The 4,915-nt window shown below is 45.4% G+C and overlaps 1 protein-coding gene across 1 annotated transcript in view; it reads left to right on the top strand.

Moving 5' to 3' along the window:
• The first annotated feature begins 1,547 nt into the window (after window positions 1–1,547).
• The window catches only part of LOC134465604 (cadherin-2-like), an 87,262-nt gene continuing 83,894 nt past the window's right edge, over window positions 1,548–4,915 (top strand). The window contains exons 1-2 of the mRNA XM_063219366.1: window positions 1,548–1,751; window positions 3,899–4,007. Of these exons, the coding sequence (XP_063075436.1) occupies window positions 1,695–1,751; window positions 3,899–4,007 (166 nt within the window). The 5' untranslated portion in view covers window positions 1,548–1,694. The remainder of the gene's footprint in view (window positions 1,752–3,898; window positions 4,008–4,915) is intronic.

The raw sequence follows: 4,915 nt of genomic DNA, 5'->3' as shown, positions 1-4,915 counted from the left end.
TATTTAAAATGGAGACAAGATTGTTTGATATTTGCGAGAATATTTAGATATTGTCTTGCTCTAGACCGTGGAGCCCTCCATGTTCTTCTCGCTCCTATTTATTTGCGTAGGCATTGTTTGGAGCTTTAACCATGGACAACAGTTTTGATACCCATTTCACCGTACCTCACCCATAGATGCATTTGCCCGGTGAACTGTTGATGATTTTGGCCTGGTTCTCCCCTCAATCTAGTATCATCAATCCCCATGCTGCTGCAGTTGACCTCTCAGAGTCAGATTTAAATATCAATTTTGGCAGTTGTGGTCAAAATAGCTTGCAATAGATGTCTAAAGATGTTGTCACAGCCTTCGTTGTGTCTCTCAGTTGCCTAGAGCAGTGTTTCTCAACCTTTTTTGACTAGCGTACCCCCTAAGCCTTTTTGTTGCACCATGAGTACCCCCTATCTCATGCTCTCTATATATTCCTTTATCCCAGTATGACTATACTCTATTCAATTGTCATTATCACATTTTTCCGCGTACCCCCTGCGGTATGCTTGCGTACCCCTAGTGGTACACGTACCCCTGGTTGGGAAACACTGGTCTAGAGGACTGGTCTTGGCTGGAAATGGCCTTATTTTTGTCCCAATCCAGCCCCAAACTCACCCTCACCAAAACTTTCTTATGGTGCCAAACATAAAACATTCAAATGAAAGGAACTGAAAAATAAAACCTCTGAGATTTTGGGAGAACACTCTCTCTTTTGAAATAGACACATAGAGCATTCCTATTTTTCTTACTGGGACTTTTTTCTTACTCATTCTTCTTTCAGTCTTTGTAAGGTAATGTGCAAGTTAAAAGGACTTAAAGACATCCACCACCTCTACCTCTCCAAAAGCAAATAAGCAGTGCCCTTGGTTTGCCTGGAAATAGACCATTTGTGTTGAGATAAGGAGAGCCTTTTCTCATGCACTTGGTCAGTGTACATTCTCATAGGTAAACATTGTTCACTCCCCCCCTCCCCCACCCATAGCTGAAGTCCCCCCTCCCTATCTCTCTCTCTCTCTCACACACACACACACACACACACACACACACACACACACACACACACACACACACACACACACACACACATTCTGTAAGAAAATAAATTGAATGTTTGATATTCTTTTTATGTCGACTATATGCTATATAAGCTCTGCATTAGACGACGTAACTGTTTATTAGTAGGCTAGGCTACGATACATAAATAGCACAACTAACATCAAACACCAATAACCATATCAGTAGCCTATGTAAGACAGCCTCCATTATTCAATTCAAACAAAATGTATTTGTTGGAAAATGCGACCGGGGCAACTACACATTCCCATACCTTTAAATGCGCGCTCATGAAGTTTATCAGCTGAGCTCAAATGAAATTGACGGTGTGGCCAGCAGAGCTCGCCCTAGCGAGAGAGTGCGGTGCGGGCTGCTAGTACGGCTGCCCCCCTCCTCCCATCCCCCTCCGAAGCGTGAGACTGGGAAGGGACTTGCAGCCTCAGTACCAGGCGAGGGAGATTGCTCAGAACGGAGCGGAGTGTGGATAGGAGAGGCTGCTTCATGGTGCTGCCGCTGCCGCCTTTGTTGTAGAAATAACGATTTCACTATATCCATTCCAACGCGAAAAAGGGATACTTGACCACAGGGGATACATTTAGAAAAGCATATCAATGTTTCTAAACGAGGGCCGGAGTCTGCTTCTGCTAACGCTTCTGGCAGCTTTGCAGGTAATGTTTCACGATCTCGCTGTGGGTTTTGTTGAGTTGTTCAAATATGCCGGCCGGGTGTAGTTAGGTGTTGTTCATTGGGGCAATGTGTATTTTATGTTGGTTTGTTGGAGGCTACTGGACAAGCCAGAGACGGACGCGGCATGTGTTATGTAGCGAGCGAACGTCCCAAGTTACATGTTTGCGGAGTCAAGTTGTAAAATCATTCTCCGCTGCGTCAGTCAGCAATTGTAGTCAGTAGAATGTTGAAACTATGGCATAGCCTAGTGCTGGTTTGGGCTGCGTGACGGCATCATTACTGAGCATAGTTTTAGTAACTGGCACAATATAAGGACAGCCTCGTTGCAATTCACCATCAAATAATGTTTACTGGTTTGGTGCGGCACTCAGCATTATTCCAATATGTAGCCTAAAATGTTAAGAACCAGTGATGCGCGAAGGCTACGCTCCTTCTAGAAATGCTGCACGCGTAATAAATAGTGTATGAACAAGGCAGATACTCCCGTAGCCATGTTTTTAGATTTTTAGAAAGCCCCATTTAGGAATGCACGTTGGTACGTCCGATTGTCAGGCTAAAGCTTAGAAGGTGTAATTGTTGATGCATTTCAGGACATTTGACATAAACGTTCCCCTCATCGCGAGCCCCGGGTGTCCCTCGGCTGTCCCTTCACCCCATATGTCCTTAAACCAAACGGAAAGCGGCAATTCAGCTCTAGACCCCCAGATAGCTAATTTCCAATACACACCACTAACGGTTTGGAATTAGCTGCGCTCAGCTCAGTTGCCCAGTGCTTTTTTAAATTCGTCATGGTAAAACTGGTAAACTTCGTGTAGTTTTTGGTGGGACACAAAAATGTTTTGCCACCGGAATTACGCACCTCCGTGTGCATTGCATATGTATTGTAATTGCAAAGTTTTATCGGCCTCTGTCGTATAGGCCTGTATATATCTATTCGACACAACAATGTCCCTCTTTTTAAACAAAGAACTTCAAAAGACAGATTTAGTTGTAGACCACCTTAAGCCACAAAGACAAGCGAGAAAACGGTTGTTTATTTTTCCCAAGGGGTAACGCAAACCAGCATCTGATTATTTCTAGCTGGTGTTGCATTTCAGTTAATATATGCAGTTGGTTCAGCAATATACACCCATTTCCCTCTCCCCACCCCCCTCAATTTAAATTCCACTGATTGAGAGAGGCAAGTGGCACGGATACCCACAAAGCAGTCGTGCCCTGGAACCCCTCTTGCTCCACATTCTTTTGAGGACCCTAACAAAAGAAATGGGATTAAGAGTAGGGGGGGTTAGAGAGGGAGGTGGGAATTCCTTGATTCTATGCGAAACTTTGTGGGCTGTTCTATCCCAGTGTTTTGTTTCACACTTAGCCTATCGTAGACACACACACTCACCACAAACATCTCACATACTGTTTTGTTTTACCGTAAATCCCCCCTGAGTTTCCCTCCCCACAGTGAGCCTGGAGTTTTTCTGTACACCGGTGGTGGTAGTGCCCACTCATCCACTCCTCCTCCGCTCTCATAACCCCCCCCCCCCCCAAACCCTATTCTACCTCGATTAATGAGCAAGAGAAGCGATGACGTGGTGTGCTCTCTTCTCAAGAAATCGCTCAGCACACTCTCTGCCCTCAGCTCAGCTTTGCACAATAATACAGCAGGTTCTGTACACCGTGTGTTGTATAGCAGTTGCACTGTCCACCCACACTTCAAAAAAAGGGGGTTCCTGTTTGTCCCGAGTAGGGGGGCACTGATCAGAGGGGCCGAAGACAAGGCATCGCTCAGCCCTGCCCTCGGCCAACAAATGGAGCCTGTTCTTGCTTAGCCATGCTCCTTGGCAAATGCTTAACCCTCCTGGCCTCATTAGTCTAATTGCAGTGGCCCGCTATAAAAACAGCAGATGCTTTTGTCCAACTGCGGGTCGGCTCGGAACGTGACCTGGGGTATATAGTGTGTGTGTGTGTGTGTGTGTGTGTGTGTGTGTGTGTGTGTGTGTGTGTGTGTGTGTGTGTGTGTGTGTGTGTGTGTGAGAGAGAGAGTACATGTGTGTGTGTGTGCTTCCGTATGTGAGAGTGTGCAGGACACATTTTTTTCGCAAAGTGTAATTTACAATTTTTCTTCTTCCCCCTCTAGATCGGCACGGAGGGCAGGGGTCCCCCACTGTGTCGGCCAGGCTTTTCAGAGAATGTGTACAATGCAATGGTACCGGAGACTGTGCAAGAGGGACAGGCTCTATTCAATGGTAGGTCCCCAGTATTTCTCTCTCAAACACTGCTGAGTAGGGTTTTTGTGGCCTGTGTTGCTTGAGTTTGGGCGCATGTGTATTTGATCCTTCGTCTGTGTTTGCAAGCGTGAGTATGTAAGAGAGAGAGAGAGAGTGTGTGTGTGCGTGTGCGTGTGTGTGTGTGTGTGTATATGTGAGTGTGCGTGTGAGTGTGTGTGTGTTTGGCTGTGTGACTGTGTCTGTACGTGTGCACTGCGCACATATGTCAGTGTTTTAGCCTTTGCACCATGTGCAGTACCGAACCGTGGTGGGTGAAAACAAGCAACGGCCATATTTAACCAATTAGCAGTGCTGTTATGTGGGCTTAAATACCATGTTGTTTGGTTTGTATGCCAATAAACCCACATGTGGATCAGGCTACTTCTGCTCCTAATCATGTGCTTGCACAGGGATTTTCATGAAGTTGACAGATTTCAGCTTTTTGTTTTTTTTTTTGGTTCTAGGATATTTTTCGGTTAATTTTATGTGTACAAGAAGAAATCCTGCTCGAGCTTGCTTGCTATATCTGATCTGAAAGGCACTTCAGGAAAAAAACAGAGCCGTGTAGGGCTCTGGAATAAACTGAAGCAAACTGTGAATTGAGCATGTGCCAGGAAGATTGGCTGAGGAAAAAGAGTGCTCGAAAATGTCTGTGTTTGAACTGAAGGCATCAACCAAGCAAAAGGCACACCAAGAGATTGTATCCAACTTAAAAGGCCGCGGGCCAAATCACCCACACTCCATTTAGCTTTTCCTTTATCATGGCTGTTTTTGTCAATCTAGAAACACATATACCAAATACAATGGAAGTGCCCCTTGGCCATTCAATTTCGCCTTTGTTCTGTCTCTCAGAGACAAATGCCCTGTTTTGACAGGATGTTAAGATA

The sequence above is a fragment of the Engraulis encrasicolus genome, chromosome 16, assembly GCF_034702125.1.
Source record: "Engraulis encrasicolus isolate BLACKSEA-1 chromosome 16, IST_EnEncr_1.0, whole genome shotgun sequence".
NCBI lineage: Eukaryota > Metazoa > Chordata > Actinopteri > Clupeiformes > Engraulidae > Engraulis > Engraulis encrasicolus.
The sequence above is the reverse complement of the archived record's forward strand: the minus strand, read 5'-3'. Positions and strand labels throughout refer to the sequence as shown.